Source organism: Saccopteryx leptura, chromosome 3 (genome assembly GCF_036850995.1).
Source record: "Saccopteryx leptura isolate mSacLep1 chromosome 3, mSacLep1_pri_phased_curated, whole genome shotgun sequence".
Classification (NCBI taxonomy): domain Eukaryota; kingdom Metazoa; phylum Chordata; class Mammalia; order Chiroptera; family Emballonuridae; genus Saccopteryx; species Saccopteryx leptura.
The window spans coordinates 271963315-271982512 of record NC_089505.1 but is presented as its reverse complement, the minus strand read 5'-3'; the positions used below and the strand labels follow the sequence as shown (position 1 = coordinate 271982512).

The 19198-nt window shown below is 35.4% G+C and overlaps 1 protein-coding gene across 2 annotated transcripts in view; it reads right to left on the bottom strand.

Annotated features, from left to right (window-relative positions):
* SRBD1 (S1 RNA binding domain 1) overlaps positions 1 to 19198 on the bottom strand; it is a 203522-nt gene that overhangs the window by 102113 nt on the left and 82211 nt on the right. For both annotated transcript variants that reach the window (XM_066378352.1, XM_066378353.1), the window contains exon 15: positions 3218 to 3309. In XM_066378352.1, coding sequence (XP_066234449.1) covers positions 3218 to 3309 — 92 coding nt within the window. The remainder of the gene's footprint in view (positions 1 to 3217; positions 3310 to 19198) is intronic.

Sequence of the window (19198 nt, the reverse complement as noted above, 5' to 3'; positions counted from 1 at the left end):
AGGAGAAAAAGGGGCTGATTAATAATGGTATGGAGTTTCTATTTGGGGTGATGAAAACATTCTAAACTGGGTAGTGGTGATGGTTGGCACAACTCGGAATATATCAAAAAAACAGAACATACACTGTACATTTTAAAGGGTAAATTGTATTCTATGTAAATTATATCTCAATGAAGCTGCTACATATTTTTAAAATGCAGTATGCCCAAATGTATGATAAATACTGTCATACAACATCAATATTTCTCTGTATTACTGCTACTATTCACCATTATTCAGGAAATCCTAGTTAATGTAATTAGAAGAAAAAAGAAAGAAGGTTTACTTACTGAAAGACAGAAACTAGATTATTATTATTTGCAGATGATGATTGGCTACCTATAAAACCCAAGTGAGTCAACTAAAAAAAACCATCAGAACTAAAAAGATTTCAATCAGTTAGCTGGTTTCAAGTCACTTGGGCAAAAATTGATGATCCCACCATGTATCTTCAACAGCTAATAAAAAAGTATCACAGAGAAGCCCTGGCCAAATAGCTCAGTTGGTTCAAGCATTGTCCTGAAGCACAGAGGTTGCCACTTCGATCCCTGGTCAGGGCACATACAAGAACAGATTGCTCTCTTTCTCACCCTTTCCCTCTCACTAAAATCAATCAATAAAAAAATATTTTTAATTAAAAAAATATATCATAGAGGAGAATCTATTCATACTGTATGTGGGTGTCTGGTCTTTGAATAAGAAAAATAAAGTGTGGTGAACCTGAATGAAGGTACAAATTCAACAGAATGTCACTATTTCTACAGGGTTTTTATAATATTAATCAAATTACTCTTAAGTTTATATGGAAAAATAAAGAAATGCTAGGTAGAGTGCAATTTAAAAAATTAAAGCAAGTTATCTTATAAGCCACAGTAATTGAGTCTTGCATTGTGACTGACTAGAGGACAAAAAGTACATGTAGGAACTTAGTTTTAATAAACTGGTAATTTGCTGAATGGTAATGAAATTCAATGAAGAAAGACAATTATCAGTACCTCTTTCTTTTTTTCTATGGCTGAAAATAATATTCCACCTTACAATATACCATTTTTTAACCACTCATTTGCCATGAACATTTGGGTTGTTTCCAGCTTTTGGCTATTTGTGAATAGTGCTGCGATGAGCATTGTATACAAGTATTTATTGAGTATCTGTTTTCAATTCTTTTGAGTATATACCTAGTAATGGAATTGCTGTGTTATATGGTATTCAATGTTTAATTCCTTTTGCTTTCTGAACCCTCCGAAAATACTTCTAAAGGTACTTGGTGCATTTCTTGAGCCTATAGGTTTCCATGATCTATTTAGGTCAGTTCTCTCTTCTCTACTATGCTGTCTTAGTATTCAACTTTCTCAAGTTGTTTCGACCACTTATTACTCAGCCCTCTGCTTTGTAGCTTCAAAACTAATGTTATTACCTCCTCTCCTGTTTTTTGTGTCCTAGTGAGTTTATGTCTCCATTCTATTGTTTCTGTGATTTTACTGACATTTTAGAAGGAAGTGAAGAAAAAACAGGAATACTCAATCTTCCATTTTCAATCAGAAATACATAATAAACATTTTAATGCCATGTATCTACTATTCTATCTACCCAATTTAAATGCCTTTCATGTAGACTGTATTTAAAATGGGGGAATATAAGCACATATAAGAATAACCTCTGTTTTCAATAAGCTGATAAACTACAGTCAAGAAGATATAGTAATAATATAAAGGTCATTTGCTTACATGTGTTTAACACTTGTCTGAATATTATATTCTGATACAGTAAAGTTATGGAGAGATGAAAGATAAAACCCACACTCACAGGTAGGTCAGGTCTCAAATGAAGTATAAAGTCATCCCTGGCATTAATCACTACAAAAGAGACAGACTCTCTCTAAGAAAACAGGAATTGAAGAAAAGGAAGTGGGCCCTAGAAAACTAAGAGTGAAGATTCAGCTTCTTTCAATATTTGCCTCCAGGACCAGACTTGGAAGACTAAAAACGCTGAGATAGATGTTTTGAGTTGTTATGGATCAAACACAGTCACTGCCATATGGACAAAAGCTGAGACAAAGAAGGAAGGCATTCTTGCAGTGAATCACAAACTGAAGACACAGAGTTTGAAATCAGAGTTATTAGGACCAGACACCAATTCCCCTTTTCATTAATTCCTATTTTTATAGTCCTATAGGAATGTAGCAGTCTTGTCTCACCTGTAACGCTATCATGGTTAGGTAGCCACAGGGGCCAGTGGTGGAAAAGAACCAGCAGCCCCTGTCGCAGTGGGAGGCCTGAGGGATGCAACCTCCTGGACAAGATTTATTTCCAATGCCCTATTGGAAGATTACCTTTCAGCATCAACCTGAGGGGTTCTGAATTTTGTTTTTTATAAAGAAAAGTATACTTTTATTACAGAAGTTAAGTATACATATATTAAGTACCCTTGCTGGTTATATGGCCTCTTTAAGCCTTTTAAGCCAATGGTTTTAAAAACACTTTCAGCAATTGAAAAACACTGCTTTAAGCCTCGGTTTCCTCATCTAGAATGTAGGAATAATAAATGTCTCATAGGGGATTGTACGGATTAAATAAAATAATCCTGGTATTGCATTTACCACAATGTTTCACATATATTAAGTGCTTAAAAAAGATTAGTATTAGCAGCTCACACTATGATTATGCTATATCTAATCCTCTTCATTGTTATTACTATTATTATGAGGCAAGTACCAAAATCATACGTGGCTGTTTTGAGCTGATTTTTCATTGTACTCTAGAATACTATGCAGTGATCTTTAGAAACAGTTATTGTTGACCTGTGGTGGCATAATAGATAGAGCATCAAACAGGAATGCTGAGGTCGCCGTTTCAATACCCTGGGCTTGCCTAGTCAAGGCACATATGACAAGCTGTCAATCAATTAACAGCTTAAATGAAGCAACTATGAGTTGACACTTCTTACACCACTTCCCTCTCTCTGTAAATCAATAAAGTCTTAAAACCAAGAAACAGTATTCTTCCTCTTTTCAATAATTACAATTATTACTCCAACCAACCCTTTTCTTTCTAACATGCCTATTCTTAAACACATATATAGCCTAACTTTTCTTGGCTATTTAAATATTCTGCTTGCTACAAATACAAGTCCAAAATGTCAAAATCACATGCTTTTGTGATGGTGCATAGCTTCTTACCTGCACTTCTCAAATTAGGGTCCAGTCCTGGCATCTCTTTGTTAGCTTCAGGGCTGACACTATAGATGGACGCTCCTGCTTCACTGACAATACTGAGAAGAAAGAAAAGGAGAATATCATTTTTCAAACTTTGTACCTGGTCAAAGTAAATAAGCAAATGAGGCTAGATAATAAAAAAAAACTTGCAGGGCAAAGTGCTTGCTTTATAGTTCAATGATATGTATATAACATTTAAATTTTCATTAACACAAAGTGATTAAACAATCTTGTTTTCTTCACACAAAAAATACACAGGTTTTGTCATTCAGTTGTTTTCTGCCAGTAGAAATGAGACAGATGAACACAATAGAAACTCCCCCATGATGCCAACTACAAATTTTCAGAATATACTTAGCTTTTCTTGTGTTTATAACCCACTGGAGACTGACATTTATAACTCCCATTGGAATCAGTCATTCTAAAGCATCTTGGAAAGCTCACACACATGTGTAGGTATGTGCTTATGTGAATCTATACAAAAACCACTGACATAAACAATGTCACTGTTATCACCAGATTACAATTAACCACTACAACAGGAAGAACAAAGGGATCAGACAGGATATCACCCCACTTCTTTTCAGGATGATCTGAAGTCATTTTTTCAATAAACTTGAAACATTCCACTTCATACAGACATTAAACCATTGCATTTCATCATTTTATTTCATCAAAGCATCACACGTCTTATCGTCTTTCTTTTTTGGTTCAAATACCTTTCAAACCACAATGGGACGATATTTGATTGGTTGGTATTTGTATAGTTTATCAAATTTTAAAAATTAGAGGTCTTCTTTATGACATCATGTGCAAAGAAACATCATCTACCCCAAGTATTCACAATATCTATGGCCCTCTACCATGCAGCCATCTAGCTGTGAAGGTTCAAAAGCAGAAAATGTGAGTGCTTATTTTTAATGTACTCTTAGAAACCTCTCTTCCTTTCTCTGCTTCTCAGTATTTACCTCAATTGTGGATAACTTTTCATGTATTGCCCCACTGTAACAATACCACACTGAGAAGTAAAATGTGAAAAAGTCAGCTTGCTACTCTGCTTTTCAAGAACTCTTGACTGAACTCTGACAACAACAAAAAGCCACTGAGCCTTTAAAAGATTATTTGGGGAAAGGAGAAGACTTACTAATTAATTAATATTTTATAACCAAAATCTACTATCCTAAATTTAACAATCGGAAAAATGAACAGTCAGCAATTACAAAGCAAAGTGACTCACGCTGTTCCTCATCAACACCAACATCATCACACAGTAAGAGGAAACTGAGTATGTATGTATATTTTACACACAGCACAAAACCATGCACTTGAGAGACATTATCTCATTCAGTCCTTTGGAAAAGATTTTTTTTTTTTAACAAATAAGTAATGTGCCAAATGTCATATAGCCGGTCAGCAACTGAGCTGGATTCAAAGCCTAACCAGCTTGATTCCCAAGTTTGTGCTCCTAACCAGCCCAAGTGACTTCTGATTAGCTTCACAGCTTCCCATGAAAATGAAAACCTACACTGCTATACAACAAATGTAACATCATCTTAAGGAAGAACTACTTTTTTTTTTAAATTTTATTTATTTTTTACAGAGACAGAGAGTGAGTCAGAGAGAGGGATAGACAGGGACAGACAGACAGGAATGGAGAGAGATGAGAAGCATCAATCATTAGTTTTTCGTTGTGACACCTTAGTTGTTCATTGATTGCTTTCTCATATGTGCCTTGACCACGGGCCTTCAGCAGACTGAGGAACCCCTTGCTGGAGCCAGCGACCTTGGGTTCAAGCTGGTGGGCTTTTGCTCAAACCAGATGAGCCCGCGCTCAAGCTGGTGACCTCGGGGTCTCGAACCTGGGTCCTCCACATCCCAGTCCGATGCTCCATCCACTGCGCCACCGCCTGGTCAGGCAAGGAAGAACTACTTTTTAAAACAGAGCCATAAGAACTCGTTTATTTCTTTTGGTGCCTCCACTTTTGATCAAAACATAAAGTGTGTTTTATTTTTCATATATCTAAAGTAGAACCGAATGCACATAAAATTCAAATATGGTCTATGACTTCTGAGTCATATGGTCTATGACTTTAAAAATAAAAGTGATTTTTCTCCAAAATAAGAGTCATGCCTGACTGGTAGTGGCACAATGGAAAGAGTGTCGACCTGGGACACTGAGGTCCCTGAAGTCACTGGCTTGAGTGCCGGCTCACCAGCTTAGGTGCAGGGTTGCTGAATTGAGCGTGGAATCATAGACATGACCCCATGATCCACTGGCTTGAGCCCAAAGGTTGCTGGTTTGAGCCCAAGGTCACTAGTGGGCTTGGCTGGAGGCCCCTGCTCAAGGGATGCATGAAAAGCAATCAATGAACAACTAAAGTAGTGCAACAATGAGTTGATGCTTCTTATCTCTCTCCCTGTCTCTGTGTCTGTATCTCTTTCTCTCACAATAAAAAAAAAAAAGATTTAGATTACATTATACTTATTTTCTACTACAGTGGTTCTCAACCTTTCTAATGCCGTGACTCCGCAATACAGTTCCTCATGTTGCGGTGACCTCAAACCAAAAAATAATTTTGGTGGCTACTTCATAACTGTAATTTTGCTACAGTTATGATTCAGAATGTAAATACCTGATATGCATTATGTATTTTCCAATGGCTTTAGGCGACCCCACCGGGGTCGCGACCCACAGATTGAAAACCGCTGTTCTACTATATAATCATCAAAGAGGAAATGTAATGTAAAAAAATAGCTGTAAGTGAAGAAAATCCTTAGTGTGACACACAATGATTTTAAAACCAACGTACTTGCAGTGATTTTCACTGCCATTACAGCAGCACTTTCTAATTTGGGGCCCTCGTACTTCTGGACAGCAAGAGGGAGGATTAATCAAAGCTGTATGCAAAATGCTTGTGCTTATCCATTTTTTTTCTAGGAAAAGGGATTATAATTTTCACTGATTACTTAAAGAAATCCATTATCTCCAAAAAGTTTAAGAAACACTACCAAAGGATAAGAATATTCAATCACCAGCCATGGTAAATTTGGTGTCAAACACAAATTAACAGTCAGTCTAACAAAGTTTTTCCTTAAAAAAAAAGTATCCATCAAGTGCCAGTTAAACCTATTATTAATAGAAAAGAATATTTTTTAAAATTACATGACAAATTTATTTTCTATCATTGCCAGAAACCTCCTAAATTACCACTATTAAAGCAAAGGGAACTTAAATGGAAAATAAAAATTCCAATTAACTTTAGCCTTTAGCAGTTGGGTACCTGAGAATTTGCTGGGTGATTCACTGTCTCTTGGAAGTTATAATTCTCAGTAGACTAAGGAAACTGTTGCAAAGAAAAACACTCAGATAATAAATATTCCTCCAAATACCATACTGCCAGTTCTCTTAAACAGAGGAATACAAAACAGATGTGACACACTGCACCCAAAGATTTTAGATTAACATTAATATTAAATCAATACAAAATGCAGTAAATTTCATATGCTTTAGTTATTAGATAGCATGGATCCAATAAGCAGTTCAGTACTAAGCACAGATCAGAATGCTTAAATAATCTAAATGAACAGAAAAACCTCAACACTGATTACTTCAATATAAAACATGTAATGAACTAAGAAGTATATGTGGCAAGAATTAAATGAAACAAATCAAGCTGGGAGTGGTGATGATATTTTTCCAGGAGAAACTGCTAAGAACAAAAGTTATAATGTCCCCTCCCTTCCTTTTTTCATTCCTATTTGGAGTTCAAAGACCGACATTCAACAGAAAGCTAGATTTTAAAGTTTATGGGAAAACTATTTTAAAATTATTCCAATTACTTCTAATATATTTTAAGGAAAGAAAATAAACTTTGCAAAAAATCAGGTATCTAATGATTTAATAAGTTCTGTATTTCACAAATTTCTCTCAAGTGTAAACAAATTAGGTCCATTCAGCAATTTGATTATTTTATTTAATTTGCTATGAGACAGACAAGACTCTGAGCAGAATTTATTAGTTAGAGGGAACTTAGCTGATATAACTGTAACTAAACTAAGGTTTTTTGAGACTATTACAGTACTCCAAAGCTCCTTCAAATTGCTAGTTTAGACAAGCATCTAAATAGATACATATGGTATCTCAAACTTTAAATATATAGAAGTATATTTCAGAAGCTACCATTGGTCTTACATTTCACCAGGCCTATATATTAATGTGCTAATTCCCTAGAATTAAACTGGCACTTTTTAATAACATTTAATCTAATTCAGCACTATTTAGGGCCTTTCTAGGTCTTTTTAGTTAAAAAAAAAAACAAACCACACATTCATAACTTAAAAAGCAAGTAAAATGCCCATAATAGAAAACTATTTACTTTTAAAGAAATTAAAAATTATTTTACAAATACTATAAGTTGAAAATACTAATTTTTGTTATCTTAAGTAAAATTCAATGTTATATAAATCTGTTCATTTATTAATATATATTTCTTAAAAACATACATTTAAACTACAGAATTAGTATCTTCACAGTTTATAAGTCTCTTCTGCTAAGATTGTATGTGGATGAATCTTTTGGAACAGGTCTGCAAGCGGTTTTCTCACAATAACTATTCATTCTTACAGTAAGAGAATGGCAGTTTTTTACAAAATTGAGATGGGGGACTTCTCTTCACTAGACAGGAAAACTAGCTGTTAAGTTTTTTTAAGAATCATTTTCACATTCATTTACATGGAGCTTCTGAATGAGTCTCCTTCAGGTCCTCTCCCCAGTACCCAAATAGGAAAACAGCTTTTCTGTTTGTTTCTTATTTTAGAATAAATTATATGCTTCCTCATGTTAACAGGAGAATTTAATTCAAAGGTGACCAATCTAAATACAAGACAGTTATTTAATAAAATATCAAAACCAGCCAGAATATATTGCTTAAAAAAAATAAAAACTGATGTGTTTTTATTTCTTCACAAAAGTATACGATCAATATCTAGCAGTTTTCTTTTTTTCCTTCTTCCCATCAAAAATATAGGCACTAAATAACTACTAAATACATAGATCATTTCACTAGAGTTTTCAGAATAATTTAAAATACCATTCTTCCAAGGATTCAGACTGAGAAACATTCGTATGAAGAGAGGGTTAAATGACCTATGATTCTCAACATGTAACAGAAAGTGCAGAAGGAGTTAACAAACACAGGTGTAAATTCTTTGCTCTGTGTATGAGATAACCTACTCTGCAAAATGAAAGAATAGCTGTTTGTATTTTATGAATAGGAGATAAGACCAAAAATCAACCACCATAAATACACGGGGACCAAGGATTGAGTATCTGAAGGATAAAGCTTATTTCTAAGAAAATATCAAAGAAATTTTAAAGCCCTTTATTTAGCGACAAATTATCATTTCAGGAAATCTCAAAGGAGCAGTATTTAGTCATTTTAAAAACTCAATCTAAAAAAATAAAATAAAATAAAAACTCAGATAATCTGGTAATGATAAGGGTGAGGGAAACAAGCATAATCATATCCTCTTAAAGATGTTAAAGGTGTAGAACTCTTTCAGATGGTAATTTGAAAATATATAACAAAAATCACAAAATATGATTCATTCTGAACCAGCCAGCTATTATATTTTTAAGAATTTATATGAGATAAGGTTCATGAAATGAAAAACTATACTATCATTTAAAATTACTGTTGCAAAACATTAAGAGGAAAAAAGCTAGTTTCAAAACTGTATGTCCAACTTTGATATTTTTAAAATACAGGTATACAAAAGAAAAAATAGGTTATCTAATATGACATTAATAGTACTTAAGTATGAGTTAGTTCTTTAATTGCAGTCTAGTTTATTTAAATTTTTCTTCAATAACCATGGAATTGTAATTACATGCTTCCTCATGTTAACATAAATTGTAACTTATTTGTAAACCAAAAAGTTTAAAATGATAATTGCTAATTGGTCAGGAAATCAGATAGCATATATGGCCAACATTTTTTTCTTTACCAAACTTCCTTTTAAAGTTATTAAAGTTATTCTGAACTTAGATGTGGGTACGTAATATATGTTAGTAATAATTTTCAAAAATGGATTTTAGGATCTCAAACAATAACATTTTATAATATGGTTATAACATAAAAGAAAAGTAATTAAGCAGGAAAATCAAGAGTAAGTTCTCAATCTGTACACACATGTCAAATAAGAAGCAAATGCATGATGAAAAATTTTACAAGAAAGTACCTATTATGTATCCTAAAGTTTCACTTACTCCTTGGCCTCTGAATCCATCCCCTAAGTTATCTTTCATGATCACCAATGCATAATCAGTTCACTACTCATAGCAAAAAAGACATGAGGTATATATCAGAAAACTAGTGTGTGTGAAAAACACTAAAGCAAAATATGGTAAATCAGAAAAAGAGAAAATACAACTCAAGATTTCAATGGCACCCAACAAGATTATCTTCAGGTACGTAACACTAGCACCATCTGGTGGAAAACCAGTTAGAAGCAATACCACAGCTTAAAAAAAACCACCTCTAAGCAATCTTTCAAAAGATGAGCATTACCAGTTATGAAGTATTACCAGTTAGAAGCAATTACCAACAGCTTAAAAAATTTTCTAAGTAACTTTTAAAAGATGAGCATTTTCCAAAGAGAACAAGTTTAGCAATGGTACAAATATCACAAAGAGGACCCATAACAAGCCCAGAAGAACTTATAATGCCTACCAAGCAGAGGGTGAGTATATACCCAGATGGACAACCTATCACATCTTATCCACAGAGCAATATTTCAACAGTACATAACTCCCTCAGCTACTTTTCCCTTCAGTGCCTCATACCACATCAGATGAAAAAATATATATACTTTCCAGTCACAAAAGAAGACTAAAAAGGGCAGACACACATTCACAACTACCTAACAGAACTTTAATTAGGAGTTTGGGATTCCTCAAGACATAAGTTACCAACCTACCTATCTTTCTGTGCCATGAATACAATAGTCGTCAATATGACAATCTGTTTCTGGTAATTAGCATCATAAGTTTATGTTCAGTGATGCTGAGCTGCTACAATGTACCACAATGTGTCAAAACATTTCATTTTTAATCCCTTTTAATGCTGTCAATGCTATGTGACAAAATCACTGGTACCTTCTAATGCCATCATAGGGGAAAGCAATCAAACTGAAGGACAAAGAAGATGGAGAGCTTGTCTGTTTGAAGGATGAGTTCCTCCAATGAGGTAGAAGCAATTTCTGACAAAGAATGAGACCAGCAGAAATTGTCAGTCTGCGCCTACCCTCCATAGTCAACATTCCTTTTGTTTTCTTTCTCCCTTACCTTCACCTTCTTTTGCACTCCTTTATTCTTTTTCCCCATTTGCCAACATGAAGCAGTTATAAGTGCTACACAATACCACCAAGGCATTCAAGGGAAAAGACAGCCACCGGAGAAACCACAGGGCCTGGTGCATGAATGTTAGACTAAGCAAACTAACAAGGCCCCCACTGACTCCAGGACATGAAAAGCAGGCTTGGAGAAAGGAACACTCACTCCTGGTGGGAGAAGGTGGTCTTTACAGCAGTACTGTAAACATTCCACGCTCACTCCTAACAAGGCCCAAAAACTAAGAGGGCAGGGAACAAATACTGATCTAATTTTGTAACTAAAAGTGTCCTTTGGTCAACAGTTTGAAATGTATTGATTTAAAGAACATGATGTCAACCTGTCATACCCTTCCCCCACCAAATCAACGAGTATGTTTCTCCTGATTCTTGCAGTTAACTTCAAAATTGTCAAAATTTTTATACACTCAATTTGTATCTGCTCATATAATAACAGGTTATTTGTGTTCATTTATTTTTTCAAATGCAATTCTATTAAAATATAAATCGAGTTGTATATAGAGAATTATTAAATTTTCTTACAAAGGAAAAAGTTTCATTTGCTGTTTTCTACTCCACCTTTGTTATATTTTTTCTAGCTTAAATAGATCTATGGAGTTTATCCACTAATAAATATGAGGAATTCAGATTGCCATGGCAAAGACTTTTCAGAATGAAACTTATTGTGAAGTATTTCATTCCTTTATTATCCATCCAATAACAGAAGTCAGAATCAGAATTACTAATTTAGAGGACATAACCTAATAATTTGCGAGTAAGTACTCACTAATATAATACTAATTATTAAGTGTTAAGAAAGAACAACAAAAAAGAAGAGAAGCAAAGGGAGACAATGAGAAATAGCGACAGAAACTAAGATATATTTTACTAGCAATAGCCCGTACTTTCTACATAAAGCTCAATCAAGTTTTGGAAATAACAATGGTTTCTGCTATATTCCCCAATATTCTTCTAAATATTACTATTGACAACCTCAGGGAGCACTACTTATAAATGATACATTTACTGGTTGTCATGCCCAGCTGGTTACCCACTCCACTTCTCCTTTTCTCCCCCTTTTCCCATTTGTTTTATCCTCTTAGCCCCACCTAACATCTACTTTTCTCTGAATGAACTTCCAACTCTGTAGAAGTCATCACCCCACAGTGAAGAGAGACACTCCACAAACATCTTCTAATACATGTACCAACCAGCAGCCTCCAGTTGGGATCATCAAGCCCTTTTCTGGAGCAGCCTTAACCTTCAGAATTTCTTTTGACCATCCAGATCATGCTGGGGTAAGGGGATTGGGGGGCAGGGACAACCCTGAAAGCATATGCCATGCACTAGAAGACAACTCTAAATCAACCCTTTTTCTAATCATAGTTTTAAAAGTACACTGAACAGATGGAGAAGAGACTGAGTGTTAGTTCAGCCGGCTGCTCCATTTACTTCGTTATCTATAGTCAGATCTTTACTTTTGGGGATCATTACACATTTCTGGCTCTGCCATATTACACTATGTAAATATTTAGAAGAAATAATTCCTTTCAAGGATCTAAACTTCCACCGTCATTATGGCAAATGAACCTGTTTATGCTATGTTCGTTAAGTAACAGCAAGCCTAAAAGAAACCAGGAATTTACTAATATATGTAGTACACAAACATCACAATCATAAAGCTTCTCGTGGGGACATATCAAGAACATGAAAGGACAGTTTATTTTTACTCCTATTGCCCTGTAATTTTCTTTAACTCTACAACAACAGTCCTTAATTCAAAACTTTCCTACAGCTATAGGAACATAGTCGACTGAATGTGCATAAACTATACCAAAAACTACCCACATCTCTATTTAACTTTCCTTCATTCTAGAGCAGTAGTTCTCAAACTTGGACCTGCATCAGAATCTGCTTAAGAGCCCTGGCCAGGTAGCTCAGTTGGTAGAGCATTACTCCAATACACCAAGGCTGCAAGCTCAATCTTTGTCAGGGCACACACAAGAATTAACCAAATGGATGCATAAATAAGTAGAACGATAAATCAATGTCTGTCTCTTTCTAAAAAATCAATAAAATTAAAAAAAAAAAAAGAATCTGCTAGAGGTTGTTAAAACACCCCACCACCATAGTTTCTGGTTCACTGGGGCAGAGAATTTGCATTTCTAACAAGTTCACAGGTGATGCTGATATTGCTGGTCCTGGGACCACAGATATAAGGTTTTGTTGAGGCATAATTTACACTCCATAAAATTTACCCATCTTAAGTGTATAACTCAGTCACTTAATAAATGTTGTACAACCATAACTCAAATCCAATTTCAGAACATTTCACCCCCAAAGATCCTTTGTGCCCATTCTCAATGCCAGTCCCAGGCATCCACCAATCTACTTTCTGTCTCTACATATTTATCCTTTACCTTACATTTTATATAAATGAAATCATGAAATATGGATTTTTTCTGTCCGGCTTCAATTAGCATAATGTTTTTGAGATTCATCCATGTTGTAGAATCAGCACTTCATTTTTATTGCTGAATAGTATTCCATTATTCTATACCACATTTGTTTACCTGTTCACCAGGTGAGGGAGTTTTGGGCTGGTTCCAGTTCTCTGGTGTTATGAATAATGCTGCTATAAATATTCATTTATAAACCTTTATGTGGACATGTTTCACTTCTCTTGGATAGATTCCCAGCAGTGGAAATGCCACATTGTAAATTTATGTTTAACTTTTTAAGAAATTGTGTAGAAACAATGAATGAGGGTTCCCTTTTGTTCATTTTCTTGACAATACTTATTACTGTCTTTTTTACTATAGCTATTTTAGTGCTTACAAAATGGCATTTACCATTTACTTGTAGCTTAATTTAAATTTCTTTAATCACTGTTGATGCTGAACATAACAATATATCTGTTGGCCTTTCCTAATCTTCTTTAGTAAAATATCTACTCAAATCTTTTTCCAGTTTTTAATTGGCTTCATTGTTATTGACTGCAAGTGTTCTTTATGTAATCTAAATACAAGTCTTTTATTAGTTACAAGATTTGCAAAGATTTCCTCCCAATTTTTGGCTTGTACTTTCATTCTCTTAATGGTCTTTTGGAACACAGAATTTTAGATTTTAATAGTCTGGGACTATACTTTGAGAATCATTGTTCTAAAACCTAAAAACTTAAAACAAATAAAAAAATTAAATCCAGGAAAAGTGACAGCTCACTGGTTTCTATTTGCATAAGCGATATGTAAATGTCACTCATAGTATCTGCTTTTATTTTGTTTTGTTTTGTTTTAGCAAAGCCTATGATAACTATCATCCCAATCATATTTACCCTTTTAGGAAGAAAAGAGAACTTGCAATGAATTGGCTTTAATACATTATGGAATGAATACATTCAACTGCAAATGGGCCTGAAGTGGGAATACCGTGCAGCATGCTGGTGCTAAAGAACAGGGGCTGCTGAGCCAGCGGTCTCAGAACCACTGACACCAGGGTTAAAGACATGTGTCTACCTTACCAAGTAATGGGAACAGAGATAAATGGTATACCCGAGTAGAGATTATAGAAAATAACATACTACCTGAAAGGTACAATTGATTTATTTTGATATTTTTGTCTGACTTTTTCTTCTTCTTCACCTCGGAACCTTTTAAAATAATTCACATACCAATACAACCCTTTTTTTTGTTGAAAACCTATTGCACCTTGAGTTAAGAGGAGTCCAAGATGGCAACTGAAACTCAAATCTTATTTAGGACCATATTTGTAAATATACCAAACATACTTTAAGAATATACAGGATACTATTGTATGTTTGATGCAGGCAGAAGTAATATTAAGATTATCTAGTTCTGAGGTGAAACCCTACTACATTCACTCTCTTGATGATTACTGATATCAAAAAAGCAAATCAGCCTAACCTGTGGTGGCGCAGTGGATAAAGCGTCGACCTGGAATGCTGAGGTCGCCGGTTCAAAACCCTGGGCTTGCCTGGTCAAGGCACATATGGGAGTTGATGCTTCCTGCTCCTATCCCTATTCTCTCTCTGCCTCTCCCTCTCTCTCTCTCTCTCTAATAAAAAAAAATGAATAAATAAAAAAAATCTAAAAAAGTAAATAAATAAATAAATAAGCAAATCACAAGATAAAGAAACTTATATGAACACGATTTCTATAACCATGACCACAAACACATATTCGGTGAGTCTATAGAAAAATTATATTATATAATGAAAACTATAAACCATTGTTAAGGGAAATCGAAAAAGATATAATGAGATGGAAGAATATACCTTGTTCTTGGCTAGGAAGAATAAATATAATCAAGATGGCTATATTACCCAAAGCAATATACAAATTTAATGCAATTCCCATCAAACTTCCAATGACATTTTTTAAAGAAATAGAGCAAAAAATCATCAGATTTATATGGAACTATAAAAAACCTCGAATAGCCAAAGCAATCCTAAAGAAAAAGAATGAAGCTGGGGGCATTTCAATACCTGACTTCAAACTCTATTATAGGGCCACGACAATCAAAACAGCATGGTATTGGCAGAAAAATAGACACTCAGACCAATGGAACAGAATAGAAAGTCCAGAAATAAAACCACATATATATAGTCAAATAATTTTTGATAAAGGGGCCAACAACACACAATGGAGAAAAGAAAGCCTCTTCAATAAATGGTGCTGGGAAAACTGGAAAGCCACATGCAAAAGAATGAAACTGGACTACAGTCTCTCCCCCTGTACAAAAATTAACTCAAAATGGATCAAAGATCTAAACATAAGACCTGAAACAATTAAGTACATAGAAGAAGACATAGGTACTCAACTCAGGGACCTGGGTTTTAAAGAGCATTTTATGAATTTGACTCCAATGGCAAGAGAAGTGAAGGCAAAAATTAATGAATGGGACTACATCAGACTAAGAAGTTTTTGCTCAGCAAGAGAAACTGATAACAAAATAAACAGAAAGCCAACTAAATGGGAAATGATTTTTTCAAACGACAGCTCAGATAAGGGCCTAATATCCAAAATATACAAAGAACTCATAAAACTCAACAACAAACAAACAAACAATCCAATAAAAAAATGGGAAGAGGATATGAATAGACACTTCTCCCAGGAAGAAATACAAATGGCCAACAGATATATGAAAAGATGCTCATCTTCTTTAGCTATTAGAGAAATGCAAATCAAAACGGCAATGAGATACCACCTCACACCTGTTCGATTAGCTGTTATTAGCAAGTCAGGTAACAGCAAATGTTGGAGAGGCTGTGGAGAAAAAGGAACCCTCATACACTGTTGGTGGGAATGTAAAGTAGTACAACCATTATGGAAGAAAGTATGGTGGTTCCTCAAAAAACTGAAAATAGAACTACCTTATGACCCAGCAATCCCTCTACTGGGTATATATCCCCAAAACTCAGAAACATTGATACGTAAAGACACATGCAGTCCCATGTTTATTGCAGCATTGTTCACAGTGGCCAGGACATGGAAACAACCAAAAAGCCCATCAATAGATGACTGGATAAAGAAGATGTGGCACATATACACTATGGAATACTACTCAGCCATAAGAAATGATGACATCGGAACATTTACAGCAAAATGGTGGGATCTTGATAACATGATACGAAGCGAAATAAGTAAATCAGAAAAAAACAGGAACTGTATTATTCCATACGTAGGTGGGACATAATAGTGAAACTAAGAGACATTTATAAGAGTGTGGTGGTTACGGGGGGGAGGGGGGAATGGGAGAGGGATAGGGGGTGGGGAGGGGCACAAAAAAAACAAGATAGAAGGTGACAGAGGACAATCTGACTTTGGGTGGTGGGTATGCAACATAATTGAACGACAAGATAACCTGGACATGTTATCTTTGAATATATGTATCCTGATTTATTGATGTCACCCCATTAAAAAAATAAAATTATATAAAATAAAAAAAAAAGAAAAATTATAATAGGATAGTTAAAAGATGAAGAAAATTGACCTAAATTTTCAACAAAAAGTCTTCTTTATATAATTCAAGGTGACCTAGGACTCAAGGCAAGAAGCTTTGTTTACTAGAGAACTACCAAGATTCCACTGTAAAATGTTTTCAAATGTTTAGGTTCCAATCCATAGATCCTGTTGATAATATAAAAGCCATTAGTCCTCCTCACTTTCCAATCACTGGAGATATATTTTATATTTCTACTAGTCTTCACAAATTACACTACAAGGAACAAGCCTGTTGGCGAATACTCATTTTCTCTTTTCCACTGAGCCACTTAAAGCCACTTAAGTAAGAAGAAGCTGTCAAAGAGATGCCAGAGGGTACAGTCTCCCATGTGACTCACAGTCTCTCACACAGTCTGGTTCCCAATAAAGTCACTCACAAGGTACCTCATCTAACCTCTTTATATTTTTTGCACTTCAAAATAACTAGAGTCACTGGAACATCTCTCCCAAATTATACCAAATTAGGCTATTACCATCTTTGTTATGTTACTGAACATGATATCCAAGATAAAGATCATGATATGAGAAACAGAGAAATGAGTTTACTTAACAGCATACGACTATAATTCACCCAAGATTGAAAGGAAAGAATAAGCAAAATAATAATAGTTTTTAATCCTTTTATACCAGAGCTCAAGTCCCTTCCTCAATCAGATACAGTTACTAAGGGGGACAAACTCACCAGGTTACCACTTCTCCTGTCCTTTACATACAAATCAGTTGTCTGGTCCTAGGACATTAAAAGAGCTCAAGGGAAAAACCAGAAGAAGAAGCAGGACCTGGCTGGTTGGCTAAGTGGTAGAGTGCCAGTCTGGCATGTGAAATGTCCTGGGTTTGATTCCCGGTCAGGGCACATAGGAAAAGCAACCATCTGCTTCTCCATCCCCACCCCCTTGCGCTTTTCTCTCTCTCTTCTCCTCTCCTCCTGCAGCCATAGCTCAATTAAAGCGAGTTGGCCCCTGGCGCTGAGGATGGCTCCATGGCCTCCATTCACCTCAGGCGCTAAAAAAAATGGCTCCAGTTGTAACAAAGCAAGGACCCCAGATGGGCAGAGCATCACCCCTAGTAGGCTTGATGGGTGGATCCTGGTTGGGGCACATGCAGGAGTCTGTCTCTGCCACTCCCCCCACCCCGAAAGAAAGGAAAGGAAAGGAAAGGAGAAGAGAAGAAAAAAAGAAAAGAACAGAAGAAAAGAGAAGAAAAAAAGAAAAGAACAGAAGAGAAGAGAAAAGAAAAGAAAAAGAAAGTAAACGGAAGAAGTGTTTACTTCCGTTTATTCAAAAAGGTCTTACTCTGACCACTTAAGCTCTGACTGTCATCAGTGCATGCATCTGCATGGCAATATGATCATAACAAAAGCCTGCCCTCCAAACTCTGCAATTTCCTTATGAGATCCTTTAATAACAATGACGAGTTAGAAGAACTAACCCCCAACCCTCACAATTTATCCAGTGAAAAGCAAAAATTAATCACTAAAACCTTTGCTTATGAAAAGAGCAAATTACTATCACACCAAACAGGTATCAAAGAGAATAAGAGCAAACAAATAATACATCCAAATATTCTGTACAAAACCTGACCTGGGTGACTCGCTCAAAACTAAGAACTGAACCACTTCGGCAATTCATCCATCTATGAACAAATGCCCTCAGCCTAATCCTGACAGACTAAAGAATGATCAGTTATATCTGTCTTCATCTTGTCTAAAAATCTTGACATTTTTCAGCAAAGGTTCCAAATGGCAGGTGTCAGAACGCCTTAGCCTCACCCATGGTGCTAGAAGGCAGGAAAATCAGCAGCAGCATGTGGCCATGTCAGAGCCACGCAGGCGCTGCCTAGAGAGCACATTCTGAAAAGAGCAAACCTCAGACTTGCTTAAATCAATCTACTGCCAGATGCCACTGAACAAAGCTGTGGTGCCAAAGATTAGCTGCCCAGAAAAACATTCAACTCAAGGCTCTCACAAACGGGAAAACAGCTGAGTGCAATGGTACCTGTACATATCCTGTCTGTCTGATAATTTGGCCAAACTAGCTCCCTTCTATGTAGGGAAGAAAATGGCCACAGAAATGCTTTGCTTCATCTTAAAAGTAGGTATTAATTTCTCAAAGTCATTTTCAGGTATTCTAAAGAAATTAATACAAATCTCCTACATTTGCCTAACACAGCATCTGAAAGTGCTTTATGATCTACAAAATCAAACTACCTTCCTATGGAAAAGGGCCCCTCTTCGTTTTGCCTGTGAGGTAAGAGAAAACCAAAGAGTTAAAATAAATTAGACAGAGATCATCTGAAACCAAGACTTTCAAAAAAAAAATCCTGTCCTCTGTACTTTTAGGCCAGCCTTCTATTTCAGTGCCTACCATCTGTCCACTCTTCTCCTCCCAACCATCTTTTCACAGGTTTCCCAATAGTGGTAAGAAAGCCTTGGAGCTTTTTGAAAATTGTTTATAAAGGTCAATCGATAGGCATTTTTGTTCTAGAGGTTAACATAACATGATGGTCTACCTTTTTTTCTCCTCAGATCTGAGCG